The sequence below is a fragment of the Spermophilus citellus genome (assembly GCF_964194105.1).
Source record: "Spermophilus citellus genome assembly, chromosome: 7".
NCBI lineage: Eukaryota > Metazoa > Chordata > Mammalia > Rodentia > Sciuridae > Spermophilus > Spermophilus citellus.
Genome location: NC_138188.1, coordinates 31,434,994 through 31,456,275, shown reverse-complemented (window position 1 = coordinate 31,456,275; position 21,282 = coordinate 31,434,994). Strand labels below are relative to the sequence as shown.

Below are 21,282 nucleotides of genomic sequence, written 5' to 3'. Positions count from 1 at the left end.
TCAAGGTCACCCTCAGAGACTTAGCAAGACCCTACCTTAAACTCAAGTGCTTAACTTGTTAACAAATATTTAAATATTTATTACCAAAAATGACTGAAAATATGCCGATTTAGAAATTCAGGCACTATAATTCAAACTCTGCTGCTCTAGAGAAATATGTACGTTTCAAGTAAAGTGTCAAACTTGCAGTGTATGGAATGAATTTCCTTGCTGTAACCTAACATTTAATATTTCAAGAGACAAGTAGATTCCAATACTTCTCCAAAGATAAAGAACATTTATCACGGTTTTGCAGCCATTTTCATTCCCCATCTTTTTAACATCGAGTATTCTGCAAGCACTCTTCCAACACAAGGGTCACTCTCCCATAGCAAGGAGGCATGACATTAATTCACCGTTTACCAAGACAGTTTAGAATAAATACTGTCACACCCCATGATCCATATATTTACTTTTTATTGAATTTGTTAATGTTACAGAGTTCTTGCACTGCCAAACCATGCCTGAGAATCCAAAGAAGGAAATGGTATAATGGACAACCTCATCAACCCATCATACAGTATATTAAAACTTGATTCATATTCATTTTGAGAATTTCACAATCTTTTATAAAATTATAACAAGAGTTGGAATTTAAGTCTACTGCAGGTCTTCAAAATTTCCAGTACAGTATGCCATTAAATAAAACCACCTCATATTCATCTCAGTTCATTCCTCAACAATATAACCCAACAAAAGTTTGTGGGAAAAACGCATACTTTAAGGAAAATATGTGGCTCAGGGTCCAAGAGATTACTTGTTAAGGTTTTTGGCTCCCAAATTATGTCTTCAGTATAACCAAGAATTTAAAAATTCTCCTTTAATCATCCTACCTCCCCGAAACTGGCTCAGCTACTCATCCAAATAAATCAGAAGGCAGGCTGTCCTACCTGCCATCTCAAATACCAACATTATTGCCCAGAAGTGGTAGGCAGGTCCTGTCAGGAGATACTATAGCCCTCCTAGAAGTCCAATTCCTGCACCAACATATTCACCAAGACCAAACTCCTACAGAGAATGGCCCCACACCAGGACAGCTGCCTTCACTCATGTACTTCACACCTGCCAGCAGCAAGCCCACAACTCCTGCCTTTGGTGAATGGATTTATTACAGAGAAACCCAGGCTCTGCACCAAGTGGTCACACACCACTACAAATATTTCTACTGAATCACAGATATGAAACTAGGAAATTGCTAGACTGTCTCATTAGGTAGAAAGAAATGTCTCAGTAATCCTGGGGCACTTCCACAAGTCCCTTTTAAGAACTAAGTACTAGTGGATAGCTTAAGCTGTAATTATTAAAAACAGCAGGGCTATATCACTGTCTTTTGCCCTGCCTTTCCAAATGAACACTATTAGAGACACTCTAAAAGGCTGGTAACAGAGCTAGTGGGGACAATCACTGTATCTTTAGAATGTTTTAATACCTTAAAAATTTGGACACAGGTATGTAAGGAACTCTTATCAACACCCATACAAGATCCAGGACACTTAAATGGATTGTGGGTGGTTTTGCTCACATTGCTTGAATCCCTCAGTTTGAGTAGAAACCGCTGTCTCCACAGCAGTGTACTGTAAATTTAGACCTGATTGGAGGCTTTAGCAGCACCTGAAGTAGAGTGTCCAGCATTTGCTGCCCCTTATGTCAAAGGCTATTTGGTTCCACTCCAGGGATTGGCAAATTGAGGAGACATTTCACAATTCTAATGCATATTTCAGGTTACTTACCTAACCAAGCAATATGCTGTCAACGAACTTATTCCAAGTCAAAGCAAAAAAGGCCTTAATGTGGAACACAGAAAAAGCACTATCCAAATAAAAAATGACTAAGAGAAACGAGATTATTCCCTCCCCCACCCCTTTTCCCACTTGGTGGACCCAAGTTTGGTTGAATTCAATTTGTAGTTTACCTCAGACTATAACTAAAAACTTAAATTATAATTCACAGCCCTACATAGATGATCTGAACACAGTTCTTTTGAGCGGCATGTTCCAGGAAGTATAATATAGCCACAGCCTACTACAGAGTATTCCTTAGGGTGGGGGACAGGACAGGTTAATTAAGGTCACTTAAATCTTCATCTTTTACAGCAGATCAGAACCCAGATGGCTGACTTTCTGCAGGATTTCTGATAGGAATCCAGTAGAGCTGGTTTCAAGGTTCATATCGACACCTTAATAGCTGTAACCTTCTTATCCAGAAGTTGTGATCCACATGAAGTCCACAATGAGTGCAGCAAATCTGAGGTAGTCAACCCTTACGAAGGCTCAGTATCTGAACATAAAAAGATTTTTGAAATGACCACTGCTGCAGGTTTTGGTTTTTCGTATTTGCAGAGCAATTATGAAATAACACTGCTGAATCTAGTCCACACATTTATGTAACAATGGAAGCTCTCCTAAATCCAGTATACATAAAGAGCAGTTGTGACACTTTAAACTTCCACAGTGCAACAGAGCCAGTCACTTAAACCGAGGGGTCTGCATCAGCTGCTGTAGGTCCAACAGAGATCGGATGAAAGGTTCATGGTGATTAGCAGTGGTCTAGTTACCTCAGAAGGGTTAGCAAAGACCATTCCTCAATTGTACTGTGTGTGGCTGCGATTTTCAAGCACAGCATACTGGTTGTCTAGCTGAAGTTTAAGGGCCTGGTTTTTTGAAACCTCATCCCTACCTCTATTTTTGTGTCTTACTACTTCAAAGTTCTTCTCCATTTCTTTATCCCTAAGGGAAAAGAAATGTAATCAGTAAATATTCTTCACTAGGGTTTTTTGAAAATATTCTTCCTTGGGGGTAGGGGGAAAGGCCACCCCTAAATATCTTGGAGAGGGACAGAAAAGGAGAACTGGTATATAAAATTCTTATCAAACCATTTTAAGGCTTCAATTGAACAGAAAAGGTAATACTGTACTGAAGCTCTATGGTCCCATCTACTGAATAGCATTAACTGCAAACCTGTTTGGGGACCATTTGAAGACAGCTGGAAAGAAGCTGTGCAATGAGATTCCTCCTAGGACTCACTTCTAGATTTAGCAATTAGTAGACAATACATCTCTTTCTTTATGCATAAGGTAAGGGTAACAATTTTCTCATTCAAGTAAAGTTCTCATCATTCAATGATTTCTCCCCACTTTTGTTTGTGGGGGTTGGACTAGATCAGGCAAAGAAAGCTGAGTGTGGTGAGTCACTCCCCTCCCAGAGTCCCTTACGCATTCTGTAGGAGAGCAGAGGAGCAAAGTCCAAGTGGAGGTTTAAATTCAAGCCAGCTGTGCTCTCAAAGAGGCGAAAGGCTGGGATTTACTTTAAAAGCCACCCAAAAAAAATTTCCATCTGATGTCATTTACATTTCTTCCCATTTTATTTATTTTTTAAAATTCATGTCCCTAAATAAGATGTAGATGTGCCATATGTGGTCATTAACTCCAGGTAGCATTCATTTTAAGTACCTGCTGAAATAAGATTATTTTAATATTAGATTTATAAATGTCAACATCTTTCATCTATTCACATTTACTGGGAAATACAATGAAATACTGCTCTTACATTTCTAGTTTCCATATTATAAGGAACATAAGCTAGTAATAATGTATTTATAAAAAATTTTAAATGAGACTTGTCACCGCCACAAAACATACCAAGCATCGGAGAATCTGTGACAGCAAAGTGTCTTCTATGCTCTTCCCCCTTGCCCTCCCTCCTGGGCCTCTAGTCCCAGCTGGTTCTCAGCTGCTTGTCAGTGGCAGCCTGGGCCTTACCAACAGGGAGTAGTCTCCCTCAAGCGGGTTTTCATTTCCCCTACACCCCACTCCCTGACAAGAGCCCGAGATCCCACGTGAAATGCAATAATTACAGTACTTACTTTCGGCTTTCTACATGCTTGGCAGTGGACTGCAGGGATGGGAACTGTGTGTCGCTGTATATTTCTGGTGGTCCTTGTGGTGTTTTCCTTGTTGTGGTTAGCCTGGCACCAGGAGGCCTATACACACCACTAGTCATTGCTGGTTCTGGGGTTTCTGTAACTAATATTTTGTAAGAGCTTAGAGAAATCATTTACATGGATAGTGTTTTAATAATCTATTCCTGCATCCTCAACCATTTAACAGTTATGGAAAAAAGCAAACCCTGATATGGAAAAGGTCTCTGGATTAGACAACAAAGTTATCTGGAAAAAAAAAAAAATTTTTTTTTGGTACCAGGGATTAAACCCAGGGGCCCTTAACCACTGAGCAACATCCCCAGTCCTTTTATTTTTAAAAATTTTGAGATAGGATCTTGCTAAATTGCTGAGACTAAATTCAAACAAGCAATCCTCCTGCCTGAGCCTCCCAAGCCACTGGGAATACAGGTGCAGTGCATGCCACTGCACCCAGCCTGAGGAAATGTTTTAAAGTAAAAAGAATGGTTATCTTTTTAGGGTAGTTTTCTTTCTTTCTTTCCTAACTGGGAACTTAACCCAGTCCTTTTGGTTTTGATAGGGTCTCCCTAAATTGCTCAGGTGTGTCCTTGAATTCGCAGTTCTCCTGCCTCAGCCTCCTGAGTAAACTGGGATTACAGGTATACATGGTGTACTGTTTTAACTTTTCCTGTACATTTTTTTTTTCTCTCAAACGCATAAACAGGCTTATGTGGGAAAAGTAGATATAAACTCAAGGGAGAACTCAGGCCATCTCTGGAGGAAAGACAGCCTCCATGTACAATTTTAATTCTTTATATATAAACAAATTCTATAAGCCTCTTTATGGAATATGAGAAAGAATTTGCTGGTCCTGGGATTACCTTTCAGAATGACTATTGTAGTCCTCAATTTCGTATTAGTAAAAGTGAAAGATCACTTCCTTACCTGGATCACAGGCTAAACAAGATGCCAGGTGTAAAAGACTTAAAATGCTTGCAAAGTTTGTTAAAAATCTAAAAGTTATATTAAAAATAATGAACTAGATATCCTTATTTATTTAATCCTCTTCCACAATGACTTTTAAGGTTCTTGCCTTTTTTCCCCTCTTAAAAAACAGGAAAAAATTAAGCAGCTGAGTAGCCCCAAATTTTCCACTATGGCTAACATTATAGGGACATAGGTTTTCCCTATAACCCCTACTCCATCCTCAATATGTATATAGAGTGGATCTTCATGTTTGCCACCTTTTAAAATTTTAATTTTGTGCTGGCAGTGTAGTTTAGTGGCAGAGCATTGACCTACTATGTACAAGACCCTGGGTTAGATCCCTGGCACTACAAACCTTGACCCTTAATTTCAAATAAAGGTCTATTATCATTCTCTAGCTGAAAAATAATATAGCCATTTAACATAGAAATTTTTTTTTTGGTGGGGGGAGCATACTGGGGATTGAACCAAGGGGCACTTAACCACTGAAACATTTCCCTAGTTTTTTTTAATTGAGACAGGGTCTCACTAAATTGCTTAGGGCCTCACTTAGGTTGCTGAGGCTAGCTTTGAATATCTTTTGAAAATCTCCTGCCTCAGCCTCCCTCACTGGGATTACAGATGTGATGCATGCCACCATGCCAGGTTGCCATTTGAGTACTACTATAATAGGATTATTGTTTTGTAGTCTTTTGACTCTGTGGGTGAAAGCTCATACATACATTATTTCTGAGTACCTAAGCTGCACTCAGATACAAACATTAACAGAATAAGAGCCTGAGGATATAGTTCAGTTGGTAGAACGACTGCCTCACATGCACAAGGCCCTGGGTTCAATACCCAGCACCATCAAAAAAACAAAAACAAAAACAAAAACAAAAACAAAACAAAACAAAAAAAAAACAAACAAACAAACCCACAAGCCTTATTATTTTAACCATTAGCCACATGTGACTATTTAAGTCAAATAAAATAAATTCAGTTCCTCGACCACATCAGCCACACTTTAAGTACTCAACAAGCCACATGTAGCAAATAATCACTGCACCACACAGTGCTATTCTATCACTGTAAAAATTCTATTGAACATGGTTTTCTAAAGGAAGGAAACAACTATGAAGAGATAGGTACTATAGCAAGGAAGGATTAGTGAGGGAGTAGAGGATGGGTAAGGTGGTAGTGGCGGGAGGAACTATGATTTTAAATAAGAATGGGGGAGGGTGGTAAGATGAAAATTAAGCTAAGACTTGAGAGCAAGTGCAAAACACACACAAAAAGCCAGCACTGGCAAACCAGCAAAGCCAACCCAAGTGATTCTGTAAAGTTCTACAAAAATATAGCTCCAACAGCAGAGCCAAGAAATCACATCAGAGCCTGCATGGCCCTCCACCCCATGTTATTTACAGAAAAAGCTTGCAGATTCCTGACACAAAGGAAAGAAAATTCCAGACTGAACACACAGCACAAAGGGTGTGCAGTAGCAATGTGTTCAGTGCATCTATAGAACAGCATCAATGAGGATCAAGTTTTAAAAAAGAAGAGAAGGCAGACGCACAAGGCCTTGTAAGTCACTGATAACTTTTAGCTTCTACTGTGAATCATAGTGATATGCTCTGATGTATTTTAAAAGGAACTGGATGCTGTGCTGGGAGTCTGTGTGTACATGGGCGTGGGAGGATTGCAGGGAGAAGCAAGCAGACAAGAAGTGCTACTTCAGTAATCCACATAAAAAAATGATGATAGGGTTAGGTGTGCAGCTCACTGCAGAGCATCTGCTAAGCATGTACAAGGCTCTAGGTTCATTGTGAAAACACAAAAATAAGCAAAATACATAAAATTTAGCAGTCCACAGAAATGTCTCTTAATTTCCAAATTCTTCTGTTAAGGATTTAAAACTCTTTAAGACACATATACAAATCCCCTCTGCCAGGAAAAGAAACACCACTGCTGTTAACCCTATCTCACATATATTTAGTTGAGCAGAGACCACATGTAAAATTATACACAAATAAGACATCTCCTAAAACAGAAACAGGAAGATTACCAACTACTGGAGCAGGAGGCGCTTGTACCGGAGCTGTTTTATTCCAGGGACCTGAAGATTTTTCTATACCTCCACCACCTCCTCCTTCTTCCCAGTTATCACCTGGATCTTCTCTCTTTTCATTGTCATCTTCTTCTTTTTCACTATTGGAAAAGCAGACAAGTGAATTCAATTAAAGAACTACCAAGAAAAATATAAGTCCAAATCCTTAGTTGTAACAATGCTTATCTATGTCACTTAACTTCTTTGAAGCCTCAATGCTTAAAGAAAGGCGTGTGAAGAGATTAGAAGATTTTTATCTGTTTTATAGATAAATACTACTACTCGACTTCATATGAAAAAAGGATTTCATTCCTTAAAAAGTTGAAGTTCAAGACTACCCCGACAACGTGGCAAGACACCACCTCAAAATGAAAAATTTAAGGAATGGGGGTACAGCTCAGTGGTCTTTTAAACAAACAAACCCAAGTTAAATCCCAGTACCTTAAATAATTAATTAATCAACTAAAGGGCTGGGATGGAGCTCAGTGGTAAAGCTCTTGCTTAGCAAGCACAAGGCCCTGGATTCAATCCTCAGGACATCAAAAAGAAAATTCAAAAAAATCTAATACACTGGTAGGCTATGTAACAGCAGCATGATTATTTGTAGGTGTTCAGCCTCTAGTGCAGAACCTCAACTGACAAGAGGAAGAGAAGCTGACATAACCTGAAATGCAGAGAAAAGGGTGACCTGAAGGGCTGAAGGCACAATTAAGATTTTTCTGGGACCAAAGTATACAAATTAGCATTTATGCCAAGTGTACCTTTAGTAAGCAAATAAAGGATTTTGGAAAATGTGATTTTGCTTATTGTTTATCTTGGTACCAGGGACTGAACCCAGGAGCACTTAACCACTGAGCCACATCCCCAGTCCTTTTATTTTTTAAAATGTTGAGACAGGATTTTATTAAGTTACTGAGGCTGGCTCTGAACTTGTGATCCTCCTGCCTCTGCCTCCCAAGCCGCTGGGATTATAGGCAGGGACCACATGCCCGGCTTATTTGCTAATTCTTTAGCACACTACAAAAATGCTCTCAAAATGAAAATTTTCATTCCCACAGAGGAAAGCAAGACTACGTCCATGGTTCGTATCAGAGTTAAAGTATCTCCTTAGTACCAGCCTCAAAGTCTGACACAAAGAATCCAATAGAATTAGTCCCCTAACATCAAACATGTATCTGTCACTGTTATAAAAGGAAAATATAAAAACTACACCTTTGGTTCTTCAGTTATATCAGTGTTATCTAATCATCTTAAGACTGTCTATAATGTTCATTTTTGGTGACTGGGTCTCAATGTGTTGCCCAGGACGGCCATAAACTCCTGGACTCAAAGGATCCTCCCCCTCCTGCCTCAACCCCCTGAATGTTGGAATAAAAGGCACCTGTGTCAGGGCTCCTGATTACAATGTCTTTTTTGTTGTTGTTTTAAAATATTTTTTAGTTGTAGATGGACACAATACCTTTATTTATTTTTATGTGGGGCTGAGGATCAAACCCAGGGCCTCGCACGTGCTAGGCGAGCCCTCTACCGATGAGCCCCAGCCCAGCCCTACAATGTTTTTTTAATGTCAATTTTTATTACTTTATTCTTGAACTGACTTGAATCAGAATCTACCATTTTTTCAAGGTACCCTTATCTTTCCTTTTGCTGAATTATTGTCACTTTATGTAAAGTTTAATGTTCTAAATTATCAAGTACACATATCTTGTCTCCCCCTACAGTGGCTAGACAGCAACAATACTCAGTACAGTAACTGTTCAAACTTCCTTTTGCAGGCCAGGGGAGGCAATGCATGCCTGTAATCTTAGCTAACTGGGAGGCCAAGGCAGGAGGATCCTGAATTCGTGGTCAGCCTGAGCAACTTAGTCACCTCCTATCTCAGAAACAAAACAGAACAATCTTCCTACTGCAATTCTGACCTTGTGAATAATATACCTGGCAGAGTACTAGACTTTCCTGATCATGACATTGGTGGTCCTTCTCAGGTCCTCAGCTCCTCAGTCTCATTTGCCATCCTATCTTTCTCCCCTCCCATGAAAAACTTCAGCTGTTCCCCGAGGCTATCTATTCCTTAGACATTTTCTCCTTCTGGTATCTAATATCTAATCCACAATTATTATGGCCATAACATGGTAGAGGTGACCTCCACCCTGACCCTCTGTGTGAATTTGAGAACATGACAATCATTCCTGGCTTCTACCTAAGGGTATTTAGAATACATTCCCTCTACTTCTATTAAAATGAGATACGTCTGGCTGTAAAACAAATTTCTTGACCAGCTTAACAGGCCCCTTTAAAGATACTTTGAATAAAACTTCAAAGATAGTGGGAGCATCAAGTGAAGTACCTAACAACCAGAGGTGACGCCAGTATTTAGAAGCCAAGGCTGGCAATTAAGAAGGTAGAGAGAAACAGCTCTATCTTCAAGCCTACATTTACTTAAGACTGTTTCTGAGGAAGACGATGGTATAGCCAAGCCACTCTTCAGTTTTCTCGTTTATTAACGCACAATGGAATCATATGCAGCCACTTACAATGATGCTAGGCCTAAACTTCCGTGGGAGTAATCTTCATGTCATATAAACCAGTAATTTACTAAATCATCATCTATATACCTAACATAAATAAAAAACATTTTGAGCCTAATTTTGAGACAGCATCTTGCTAAGTTGCCCAGCCTGGCCTCAAACTTGTGACACTATTGCCTCAGCCTCCTAAGTAGCCAAGTATAGGCATGTGCCATCATGCACAGCTGAACACGTATACTTTTAAAAAGGATTTTAAAAATCAAATGCCAGACAGCATGTCCCATTTTCTAAAGGTAGCTTATTAAATCTGATGAATGACACCAAGTAAGGACAAGAAGGTAATGATTTATCCAGGAGTCTAACTAGTGGCATCCAAACATCAAAATTATCCCCAAAGGACTTTTTAAAATCACTTTTGAGTAATTTCATTTGCTTCATTTAAAGGGTAAAAGTATAGCTGCTATTCATCTAGCTATAAACAACTAATAATAATAACAACGTCCTCACAACCAAATCAGAGACTGGTGAAGAATCCACAGATGTTCATGACAACTTTTCTATACCTGAGCTGTCACAGCTTTCAGTTGCTCATTTAAATCTTGAAACAGCAGTTAACTTACCAATGCACTAAATTGCCATTATTCAAATGTATGTATACATGTTATTCTAAATTATGCTTCCCCTTTAATATTTGGTAACTATTATTAAAATTATTAGTTTGCAATAAACCTTCAACTGAAAAGCAAAAACTTTTAACAATGATTGTCTTTGAGAAGAGATTATGAATAATTCTCTTTTTTTAACGTTTATTTTTTAGTTTTAGGTGGATACAATATCTTTATTTTATTTTTATGTGGTGCTGAGGATCAAACCCAGTGCCTCACAGGTGCTAGGCAAACACTCTACCACTTGAGCCACAACCCCAGCTCCATGAATAACTCTTATACATTTCTCTATGCTTTTATATTTTCTCAAATGGTCTAAAAACAAGTATATTATTTTTCTAACTAAAATGTTAAAGAAAAAATTTGTTTGACAGATGAATAGCATTTCAAGTAAAAGTTGTTTACTCAGTACTATTCTTTCTACCACCTCCTTACCCTCAGAAGCAAAGAAATGAGTAAAATAATCATAAATTTAAAAACACATCTAGGTTACAAACTATTAGTAAATAAAAAGTACGATCTGTTTAATTACTGGGTAAGTCTATCTTTAATAAAAGGCACCAACAGATAAAATAATATTTTTAAGATTATGAGATATTAGCTAAACTAAAACTGGAAATAGTCTAATCAAGAACCTTTATTTTGAGCTAGCATGTAGCACATGCTTACCAGCAACTGGGGAGGCTGAGGCAGGAGGATCACAAGTTTGAAACAGCCTCAGGATGTAAGAATCTCTAAAAAATAAAAATACAGGACTAACCAGGCATGGTGGTGCACGCCTGTAATCCCGGCAGCTGGGTAGGCTGATATAGGAGAATCCCGAGTTCAAAGCCAGCCTCAGCAGAAGTGAGGCGCAAGCAACTCTGTGAGACCCTGTCTCCAAATAATATTACAAAATAGGGCTGGGGATGTGGCTCAGAGGTAGAGTATCCTTAAGTTCAATCCCCAGTAAAACACACACACACACACACACACACACACAAACAACAAAACAAAACAAAACAGGACTAGAGATGTCTCTCAGTGGTAAAACACCCCTTGGTTTAATAACCAATCCCTCCTCACCAAAAGGATCCTCTATCTGTCAGATGAAGAAACTAATGCCCAGAAGTCTAAAAGACTGTTCTAAATGCCATTGTACTAAAGGCAAAATAGAAGTAATTTACATAGCCTATTACATTTTCCTATTTGCATATTTCAGAAAGTGTCAGTCAACTCTCCAAATGCCAAAGTCAGAACAAGGAACAAGTTGCATTTATTTCCACAGAAAATAATTAGACTAAAATGCAGTTTTTGACCCAAATCAAGATAGTTTCTCATTAGCCACGTTTTGTTTTTAAACACTGCAGTGTAAATTCAACTTCATGATCCTGTTAAATACATGTCAGTTGGTGAGCTAAGGGGAATAACCATGCTAGAAAAGAAACACTATTGACCAGATCCTGTGCAGGCAGAATTCTACCAGCTTCACAGTGACACCCAGACAGTGGCCAAACCCAGAAGCTGACCCTCAGTAAGTACCTTCTCCTGGGCTACAAAGCAGCAGACCTCAAAAGGACTCCAGAGCCCATTCTTTCACCTTGCCTCTTGATGCATTTCATCCTTTTCACATCTCTTAAGTTACAACACAGAAATTTTCTTTATTTTGAGATTTGAGAAATTCTATTTCCTTAGTATGGATGATCAGGACAGAACATTTTACCTCCAATTCACAGGAGATAACATACAATTCAATCCAAGTCCCATTCCCAAACACTAGGGGGAAGCAGCTGAAACAAAGACCTGACCAAGCTGCTGGAAAACTGGGCATCTCCATAGGCTTGTCTTCACTGTTACACAGTAAAATGGGGAGGTTAAAAATGCCTCATGATTGATTCCTGGCCTTGAGCCTTGAAATATCACTGTACTTCATCCAAAGATTTTTTGCCTGACTCCTTCCTGGTACACAAAGTGTCTCTCCTCTATGCCCCACAGCACCTTCCACATATCACATCTCTTTGAAGTTTTTTTTTTTTTTAAATACTGGGGATTGAACGCAGGGGCTCATGCATGCTAAGCAAATGTCACACCATAAGCTACAGCCCCAACCGCTTTTCTAAAATTTTACTTGGTGGCATATCTCTTTGAAATTACCTACCGGTGTCTATTAGAGTACATTTTTATAACCCCCAAACAAACCTAACACTTTGTATGCCTGGCACACAACAGTCACACACATATTTGCTACGATGACTCGAACATGGATTCAGGAACAATTTCTTCTCTTCAAAGTACAACTTGACCATTTTAACCAATAGGTTTAAAAATGTTGATTTCTCAAGAAGGTTCCTAGAGAACCACTGGAGACTCCAGGACTCAACTCTGTATTGACACTTGACAAACGGGCAATATTTTTGTAACCTTGAGAATTAATGAGATCTTTCTTTATCCCCCAAATCTATTTTTAGAAGTCTACAATTAACCAATCATTCCATCTCAATGAGGTCACTTTCATAACCATCCAATGGCTTCTCACCCAAGAACTTGTCTAAATGACTTGACCTTAAATAGGACTAATTTTGATACATTAAATATTCTTGGTACTTAAATCTTAAGCTGGTAGGTAAACCTGTTTGCTGATACTGAAAATATTCCTTTAAAATATACACTTATCTTAAATAAAGGAAAGCATACTAATCTACTAGTGTCAGGTTATTTTATGAATGTCCTGTTAATGAAATCCTAATAGTACTAGCAGTCTCAGCTTTGCAGATAAGGACCAACACCAAAAAGTATGAGATGAGTGTAGTAGCACATGCCTGTAACCACAGGTACTCAGGAGGCTGAGGCAGGAGGCAGCTGAAGCAGGAGGACCCCAAACTTAAGGTCAACCTTAGCAATTTAGCAAGACCCTCAGCGACTTAGTGGGATCCTGTCTCAATGTGAAACAAACAAAAACAAAACAAAACAAAACAAAACAAAACAAACAAAAAAAAAGAACTGGGGATGTAGCTTGTACCCCTGGGTTCAATACTCAGTACTGTAAAACGAAAATAAAAAAATGTGACCAAGATCATACAAGTATTAAATCTCAGGCCAAAAAGTCCTTTTTTCCCTCATAATCATCTCCATCCTTTTTGTGAGTAACCTACTTCCTACTTACCTATGAACCAATGTTTCTTTCATTAGAATCCCCACTATATTGAACCCAGGGCCACACACATAATAGGCAAGCACTCCACCGCTGAGCTACACCCTAATCCAACTATCAAGAATATTTAATACAAAGTTTACAGGAATACTCTATATGTATATAAGGCACAAATTTTAGTCATTATCATTAAACCTCAGATGATTTCTCACCCTCAAACTTTTTCTGGAAGCCATTATATTCCACTTTATTGCAAGATTTATGAGGGGAATGGAAATAAACAGACCCCAAACTTCAGTTTCTAAGGACTCAAAAGCAACACCCTGAAAAAGGAGTGATTTTTCAATGTTAGATTAACAGAAGTTGTGGACACTAGGCAATGATTAGATGCTAAGGGGAATGAAAAACAAAAATATAAAAATGTCTACTTCAGGTCAAACAGAACTCAAAACACTCACACTAGCTGAGACCTATGTATGCCTAAGAAATATTTAATATTTTACCATCAAGAATAGTCAAGAGGCTGGACCATGGTAGCACATGCCTATAATCCCAGCAGCTTGGGAGGCTGACACAGGAGGATACCAAGTTCAAAGCTAGCCTCAGCAAAAGTGAGGCATTAAGCAATTCAGTGAGACCCTGTCTCTAAATAAAATACAAAATAGGGCTGGGGACATGGCTCAGTGGTTGAGTGACCTGAATTCAATCCCTGGTGAGAGAGAGAGAGAGAGAGAGAGAGAGAGAGAGAGAGACAGACAGACAGACATACAGACAAATAGACATAGGAGAATCACTTGAACCCAGGAGTTAAGGGTTCAGCCTAAGCAACATAGCAAGGCTCTATCGTAAAAGAAAAAATTAAAAGTAGGCTTGGGGTGAAGCTCAGTAGTAGAGCATTGTCCTAGCATGTGCAAGGTCCTGGGTTTAACCTAAAAGCAGCACACCACCACCACACACATACACACACACAAAAAGTAGCCAAAATAGAAGATTTGGAACTTTATTCAGTGACAAACTTTGGTTCAGTTTAAATATTCTCCTTACTTTAACAAAATCAGTTTCTAATATTTTGTGAACCTGAAACTTTGCCCTTCAGAGTGCTACTCCTGCCCGGTAAGTCAACATACCAAATGCTATCCTTCTCGTCATACAAGTCTTTCAGAACCTGCAGTCAGGAAAAGCAGACCAAGAAGAGATAACTTTACTATAGAACAGGAGCCACACAGAGGCAGGCAGTTCCACAACCTTAAAGGATAGGAACCTCACAACCCTTTCCCCCATTTCTAACGGTCAAGCCCCAGGAGAAAGAAAAATGGAACAGGGATAATTTCCAAATCATACCTCTTCAAAAACATGAAAAAAATGGGAATAAAATCTCCAGTCGAATCATTTCTGCTTATCACTGCTCACAACAATCTCAAAGAGTGGAAAGGACATATTTCCTCAAAATTTCTATCAATCAGGTTTTGCTTTGGTTAATCTCACAAAATGATGGAATAACACCCAAGGAAATTAAAGTGTGGCTGTGGCAGCTATTAAAACAAAAAAATTTAGCTCTAGCTTTAAAAAAAAAAGTTAATCAAGGGAAGCTGAGGCAGGAGGATCACAGTTCAAGATCAGCTTCAGCAACTTAGTGAAACTCTGTTTCCAAAAAAAGGAAAAAAATAAAGGTAAGGTATACCTCAGTGGTAAAGCGCCTATGTTCAATCCCCATAACCAAGTGGGAGAGAAGCTATAGAACCACATATTCCCCCTTTCCCCCTACTTTACAAATCCCTCAAAATATGACATTTATTTATCTTTTTAACTTTTTTTAAATGGACACAATACCTTTTATTTATTTTTTATGTGGGGCTGAGGATAGAACCCAGTGCCTCACACATGCTAGGCAAGCGCACTACCACTGAGCCACAACCCCAACCCCATGACATTTATTTAATATAAATCCAAAACTAACTACCAGAGACCAACCTTGATAAAATGTTATTAATTTCAAATCCTTCAACCAACCAATCCAATTTTTATAAATTACTGTTTTCTTGAACTTTAAAAATAGCACACCTATTGGACAGGTGGCAAACCCCAGTAGTTCTGAAAGCTCAGGTAGGAGGATCACAAGTTCAAAGATGTCTCAGCAACTTAGCAAGGCCCTAAGCAACATAGACCCTGTTTCAAAGAAAGGACTGGGGATATTGTTCAGTGGTTAAGCACCCCTGGTACCCACCCTCCAAAAAAGTACACTTAGTTCAATTTCTTGTCCTTGAGGCCAATATATTCACTGTGTGAATACAAAATCTGTACTTTCTCTAAGTATCCTATATTTCAACTTGCTTACTAAGAGGAACTGAAAAACACAGACGTTATTTTTGAAACAGAAAGAAAAACGAAGTTCAATCACTAATATTAAAAGTTGGAATTTTGAAAGGACAAAATTCATTCTGGTTGCCTCAAATAAAAAAGACCTAACCAGAACTGGAGTAACCAAACTCTCACAGGATTTTAGAACTGGCAACTAATTTGATGAACATATAGAAAGGACTGCCTTCAGAGAGGAAGAACAGACATAATACATTACAGTTCTAATCAGCACATCTAAAGCACAAACTATGATGTGGCTTTGGAGCTAAAGAAAAACCAAACCTGTGTCCAATTCCTATCCTAAATAAGGTTATCTAAACCCATTTGTAATCACACCGTACCTTATCTGCATTGCCTGAACTCTGAGTCCGCTGTAATCAACCTCTTTCTGCTCAAATTCTTTCCATTCATCTTCATCCTGTGAAAGAAATAACATCAGATCAATTAAAGCTCTTTGGAAATATACAACTAAGCAAATATCAGACCCCGAAAAGCGCTGGAACCCCAAGTAATTATGGACTCATTTTATGGCCCAAGTCCTTGCTAGATTCCGTGATATGCCTAGTCGCCTAACATACTAACTGCTGCAGGGTTCTGCAGGAACTGTTAGAGTAACCAGGGAAAGCCGAGCAGGGGAAAAAAAAAAAAATCAATAGTAATTCCACAACTAAATTTTAACTCAATGCTGCCGTGGCTTTTTTTTTTTTTTTAACCAGTTTAGGGACCAATTCATGCCAACAGAGCTGCTACAAATACGACTTAACACGTTAAGACAAAATTCAGCCACAACTACTGGGCTGAAGTCAGACACCAAATTACTCGGAGCAGACGTCACTCGATAAATGCTGCCGTGCTGGGCACTGCGGTCCCAAACCAAGTGCCCCAGGAGAGTGCCGCGACCTGGGTCAGGGCGACGCGGCGTGGCACCTGGGGGGTCCGGGTTCTGGCGAGCCCGGCCAGACGTGGGAAGCCCACGTCACGTGGCCGGCTCCGCGCCCGTCCGCCCGCCCGCGCGGGGCCCCGCGGCCCCTCCCGGACGCCTCCCCAGCAGGCGGGGGCGAGCACATGGGGCCGAGCGCGCGGCCCGCGCCCCAGTGCCCGCCTCCCGGCCCCTCACCTTGGTCACGGCCTTGGTGGCGGTCCCGGGGCCCGTGGCCCCCGTGCCTGCGGTCCCTCCATCGCCCGGCCGGGACCCTGTGCCTGCCGTCCCGCTGTCGCCCGGCCTGGTCCCCGCGCCCGGCCCGCCGCCCGCCGTTCCGCTGCTCCCGCCCGCGTTGCCCGCCGCGCCTGCGGCGCTCGCCGCCCGACTGCTCCGCTCCTTTTTCTTCTTCTTATCCCTCTTGGCAAAGAAGTTGTCCAGGCTCCGCTCCTCCGTCTCGGCCATGGCCGCGGCCTCCTCGGCCCGGATGGGTGGGGCCGGCGGCGGGCGCGGCCGCTCGGAGCTCGGGGTCGAGGCCGGCTCTGCGCTCACGCTGCCGGGCGCGCAGACGCCTCAGTCCCGCGGGGTCGCCGAGGCGTGTGAGGCGGGGCGGGCGGCTCCCCCCGCGTGCTGTCGAGCGGTGGTACGCTCCGCCCTGGGGCTCGCGTGCCGCTGCCTTAACTAGCCCTGGCTGCCCCGACGGCGGTGCAAGATCCCGCCTGCTCCACAGCCGGGGGGAAAAGGAACGCGCGGGCCAGAGGCTCCGGCAAGAGTGCTAAGCTAGCGGCGGCGCGTGCTGGAGGAAGACGCGCGCGCAGGCCCGGAGAGGAGGGGAGGGGACGGGGAGGGGAAGGGGGGGGAGGAGGGAGGGCGGGCCTCCAGCCGAGAGAGGCAGCGCCCGCGCCTGCGTACTTAGCTCCGCCCGCCGTTGTGGGCAAGCCGAGGGGCGGGCGGCGGGAGGAGACGGAGGCAGGGCGGGACAAAGAGCCAATCAGAGGCCAGGACGAAGCACTTAGGTGACAATCCGTGCTTCCGACGGGGCGGTGCCACCGTGAGGGCGGGAATATGCAAATTAACTGACGCGGCTATCGACTCTCTCCGGATTGGCCGAGGGTTTAGCCTTGAGGGCGGGTATTTAGAGGGCTGGTTGGTGACTTGGCTAAAGAGGACCCGCGGGAGGGGCGGTATGTCTCGACTGGGCGCATGCGTGGGGTACACGTGTGTCTGCTCGCTGAGAGGGAACTGTGGCCTTGTAGTCTTTTGAACTTTCACGACACGGAAAGGCGCTGTGTTAAGCCAGCTGCGTTAGAGCTTGCTCCTCCCCCTCTGCTCACCTGTGTACTTTCACCTTCTCTGGGCTGGTAACCATTACTTTTGACCTGTTGTGGATGATTATTATCAACTTGAGATAATAATCTTTTCTTTTAAGTCCCGTTTACTCTTAAAATAAGCCAGTAGGCATATGAAAGGAAAATGACTGAACTCCATCCACTACTAGATATGTTGATCAAGGTCAAATAATTTATCTGACTCTCAAACTTCTAGTCTGTAAAATGGGGACACTACCTCTTGCAACATATGGGGGGAGTACCTCTTAGTGCTTAACATGCATTGGAGGCGAAATAAGTGAGTCTAAAAATACAGTTAGAGTGCCTTCTGCCCTGGAGGGAGTCTAGATAATGATCTCAGTTCATCTTCTGCTCCTATCCCTGCTAAATGGAGGGGAATGGCCTATCATAGGGGTGGGAACCAAATTCCCATGCTACACCTGGCTTTACCAAGTTAAGGACTCTTGGGGCCTTGAGAACGACATGTGTCCTTGTATATGAAAAAGGTGGTCCGTTCAACTAAACTGTCTACTTCCTCCTTCCAAGAGCAGAGGACAGAACTGTTAAAACCACTGAGGAAATGACTCAGATGTATGTTAGGACCCTATGGGACAGATAGAATCCAGCCAGAAAATGGAGCGATTTGTCTTTTCCTTTACAATTTTTTTCACTGAAGGTATTTTTCCTACCTTCCACCACCACCTGCTATTGAAGATCTAAATTCTGAATATGTCCATGAAGTAAATCAAGGGCCTAGCTTTAGCCAAGAAGCTTCATATCATTCCTCAAATATAAACTGCCCCAACCACCAGGATAGGTCCTTAGGTCACTTCCTCTGTGACACCACATATCTTCCTATGATGCTGGCCAAATTCAGTACTGCCCATTACCACCACCCTCCCTGAACATCTCTAATCAGATTTTCTTCTTTCTTCCTTCTTTCCTTTCTTCCTCCCTTCCTTCTGTATCTCTTGCCTTCCTCCTTCTGTCTCCCTCCCCCTTCTTTGTCTATGAAGCATTTATTTACCTATATTTAAGACAGCATCTTATTTAAAGTTGAATAATTTGTGATTCCTGCCTTCAATTCCCTTAAAATCTAGAAGAGATAGATACCAGTAACTGGCATGCGGTCCCTTTCTTAAGTCCCATCAATAACACATCATTACCAAACCTGACATGAGGGCACAAACCTGTAATCCCAGGGACTCTGGAGGCTAAGGCAGGGGGATTGCATGTTCAAGGCCAGCCTCAGCAATTTAGTAAAACCCCAAGCAACTTAGGGAGATCTTTTCTCAAAATTAAAAGTAGAAAGGGTTGGGGATGTATTTCAGTGGTAAAGTGCCCCTGGGTTCAATCCTCAGTACAAACTAATAAATAATACATCATTGTCTTGAAGGAATTAATGAGAAAATGTGAAGAAGGAAGAGCAGTCAAGGGCTTACAGCAAACTTTCCCACATTTTTTCAGCATGATTCATGGTATGCTTGCAGAACTTGATCATGTGTAAGAAGTTCAGGTCAGGCCAGCAGAGAGGCCAGTGTATTTGTGGTAGGGTCATTGTCTGTAGTTATTCAGTCCTCTGTGTAGCTGGTCCCTTCCACGATGACTCCCCTGCCCTGAAACCAACAACATCTATCTATTCCTATTGGTTGTTCAGAAGTCTCCCCTGCCCACACTCCTCTTGATTGGTTACACTGGGCTCTGAAACCTGTTTTCACCACCTCCCTCATCATTACCTGGCCCCAATGTCCAAAGCATCCTCCAGCTTTCTCCTGATGAAGAGGTCTTCCCTTCTACCTTCCAAAGGGTTTGGACCTTCCCATCCTTAAAGCAAACAGGCCTTCACTTGTCCTTTCCAGGTGAAAAAGTTGAACCCTGACAAGGACCTCAACCATTCCCAGACATTTCAGCATGTCTTTGGGGGTTCTTAATGCTGTCCTAACATGGGGATTTCTCTGTGGGTCCTCTGAAGTGGTAAAATTCGGTGGACAAAAGTTATCTCCCTTGAAAAGTCTTGCTGAGCTCAATATTCTGTGAACTCAAGAGCTGGTAAAGGGCAGCTGGGCCCAATCCCATTGTCCCTGGGTTCTTTTCTGCTGAGCTGTATGTTCCAAGTTCCATTCTGCTACCTAGGCTAGAAATCCCACTCTCTCTCAGCTCAAAAGAATGCAGCCCATGCTGGCCAGAGAGCGCACTAAGAAGCTGATGGCCAGAATCCGCCTTTTCATTTGTGGCTTCCTCTCTAACATCTGTGAGACAGACTGTGCTGCTGCCTGAGCTATTCTTTTATTTTCCAACTGGCCAGCAACTACTTACAGATCACCTCCTGGGGGCGGGACCTCTCTCTCCTGACTTTTCTGTCAGTGTTGTGGTTTCCTGAATTTTAGAGGCCCAGAGCTCTTTCGTTTGATATATTTGATGCCTTCCTGGTATTCCCCTGGTTTGTTTATTGTTCAGTCACTTTCATTCATTCACTTATTCATTCACATAAAATCTTTGTTTAACGAGCACCTACTATGTTACCAGGCCTTATGAGTTAAGAATCAGTAGGTTGGGTTGGGGGTGTAGCTCAGAAGTAGGTACTTGCCTGCATTTGTAAGGCCCTAGGTTCAATCCCCAGTCCGGAAGGAAGGAAGGAAGGAAGGAAGGAAGGAAGGAAGGAAGGAAGGAAGGAAGGGAGGGAGGGAGGAAGGGAATACAGGCTGTATCCTTACAGTTTATTCTACAATAAGCTGGTAAGTAGAAGCAGATACACAGTATACATATAATTATAACACGTTAAAACTCTTGAAGGTAGGAATAGTATTGGGCATACAGCTCACATCACACAAGCTTTTGACTGATGTTTGTAAAATGAAAGATATCTCCATTAATCCCCAGTTTTCTATATTAACAGAGAAATGTGCAAATTATGGGCTATCTGAACACATGCTCTCACATACAACAAAGAATTCAACCTTCTCCCTCAACCTCCTCTCTGGCACTAAGTCCCTGGTCAAAGTAGGCAGGGGAGCAGAAGAACAAGGCATGCATGCCCCACCCTCATACAGACACATCCACTCCTACCAGCAAAGCTTGGGAAAGGGAGTCCAGCACAGTAAATCCACTCCAAAGGGGTCTGGTTTACCCTTAGTTGAGCCATATGAAGTTGTACTTACTCGATTGTTTTTTTTTTTGTTGTTGTTGTTGTTTGTTTGTTTTAACAGGATCTCACTATGTTGCCCAGGCTGGCCTTGAACTCCTGGGTTCAAGCAATCCTCCCACCTCAGCCAGAGTAGCTGGGACTAGAGGCATGCCCAGCTGTTGGACCATTTTTGACCAAAACATTTTGTAAAGTTCAAGCTA

General features: G+C 41.7%; 1 protein-coding gene across 4 annotated transcripts; it reads right to left on the bottom strand.

The window, feature by feature from the left end:
• Nucleotides 1-439: 439 nt before the first annotated feature.
• Nucleotides 440-17,443, bottom strand: CDV3 (CDV3 homolog). 4 transcript variants are annotated; one of them, XM_081300787.1, is made up of 5 exons: nt 16,808-17,443; nt 16,032-16,108; nt 6,968-7,110; nt 3,901-4,060; nt 440-2,765 (listed from the first exon to the last, which is right to left on the bottom strand). In XM_081300787.1, exons 1-5 carry the CDS (start codon nt 17,072-17,074, stop codon nt 2,621-2,623), a joined length of 792 nt encoding a protein of 263 aa, XP_081156913.1. In that variant the 5' UTR covers nt 17,075-17,443; the 3' UTR covers nt 440-2,620. The 4 variants fall into 4 exon arrangements, with proteins under 4 accessions (XP_081156913.1, XP_081156916.1, XP_081156915.1 ...); XM_081300790.1 differs by having other exon boundaries at nt 440-2,316; nt 16,808-17,440; XM_081300789.1 differs by lacking the exon at nt 440-2,765 and adding an exon at nt 2,788-3,487 and having other exon boundaries at nt 16,808-17,442.
• Between the last annotated feature and the right edge of the window lie 3,839 nt (nt 17,444-21,282).